At 52.6% G+C, this 1358-nt stretch overlaps 2 protein-coding genes across 2 annotated transcripts in view; both read right to left on the bottom strand.

Annotated features, from left to right (window-relative positions):
- LOC102673446 overlaps positions 1-1352 on the bottom strand; it is a 3214-nt gene extending 1862 nt beyond the window's left edge. The window contains exon 1 of the mRNA XM_006611621.2: positions 6-1352. Within this exon, the coding sequence (XP_006611684.1) occupies positions 6-1083 (1078 nt within the window). The 5' untranslated portion in view covers positions 1084-1352. The remainder of the gene's footprint in view (positions 1-5) is intronic.
- Positions 1-1358, bottom strand: part of LOC102673714 — a 17911-nt gene that overhangs the window by 11275 nt on the left and 5278 nt on the right. The gene's annotated exons all lie outside the window — the stretch shown is intronic.

Raw genomic sequence — 1358 nt, 5'->3', positions numbered from 1 at the left:
CGAGCTGGAGCTGGAGCTGGAGCTGAATCCGGTGCCGTTGGCTGAATGCGAAACAGGCGAGAGTGAGACTCTCGAGGCACCGGGGGAACTGGTGGATTCGCACGGCCCTGGCGTCGCCGCCGAGTCTGGGCTTGCTCGTTCCGTCTTTATCATCGACGGCGCTAGCAACAAACCGTACGATTTCCCGTCCATTGACGAATCCACGTCCCCGTAATTTTGCTGAGATCGATGGTGCATAGGCGAGGAACGATGCCGATGCAAAGAGGATGTTCCTACGATGATTTCATTTTCGTTACCGAATCGATCTTGTTGAAGAGGTACTCGATACGATGTCAGGGTCTGATACACCTTCGCCTCGTTCCGACCATCGAAATTATCGAGTTCCCCTCGTTGACCGTCCGAATTTAGAACGTAATAATTTGGTTCTTGATCCGCGCGCGTCTCCGAATAACTCTGAACGTCCACCTGTATTCTATCGTCCGTTTCCCGACGAGGATGTTGTTGCTCTGAATTGACAGAATATTCTTGATAACCAAGACGAACGGATAAAACCGGCGCCGTTCCAGATTGGGAAACATATTGGGACGAAGAGGATGAACCACCATGAGGAGGATGAGAAAGAAGAGGTGGGGGCCCTTGCTGTGTAGCCAGCTCGTCGCCGTGCAGTCTGGCGAGGCTGAGGTTCAAGGCCGGCGCTGCTGGAGTCACGGCAGGCCCCGTGGCTTCCGTCACGGTACCGTCCGGCTTGGAAACACCCACAGGAGAGATCACCGTTGTCGAGACAACTCCGGTATTACCAGTCTCGGCACAACTATTTCTCAAATTATCCTCGCACTGTAACCACTTTTGTATTTGACGTCGATGAATCCCGTACTTTCTTGCGGTGGCTCGTTGATTTCCACGACAATCGATGTCGTTTCTATACGAATCGAGAACCTTGAGTTTGAAGGCCGGCGCGAATATCCGTCTACTTCCCATCACACCGACCGATTTCCTCGGATTCTGTTGCTGTTGTTGCTGTTTTTGATGCACCATTTTCACCGTGCTTCCTTCACTGAGCACTTCGTTTACGCCATGAGCCATAACGTATATTTTCACACACCGAACTTTTCCGCACCGTGACGATGACCGTCACGTCAAACACGAGAACGAGAACGACGACGACGATGACGACGATGAGCTTCGAAACCGGGCACTGCTAACGATGCGACGTACGGGGGTACCTTAACGCGTAACATTGCACGAAGTGGCCTGGTCGCGCCGCGCACGGAGTTCCTTTTAGGTCTTGGTAGATGCCGTAACTAATTTTCATCCCCACTACTACTAGCGGACTGCGGCTGCTTCCCACTGAAACGATC

Source organism: Apis dorsata, unplaced genomic scaffold (assembly GCF_000469605.1).
Source record: "Apis dorsata unplaced genomic scaffold, Apis dorsata 1.3 scaffold_89, whole genome shotgun sequence".
In the NCBI taxonomy this organism is placed as follows: Eukaryota; Metazoa; Arthropoda; class Insecta; order Hymenoptera; family Apidae; genus Apis; species Apis dorsata.
Note: the sequence above shows the minus strand (reverse complement) of the source record. Positions and strands in the feature narration are given on the sequence as shown.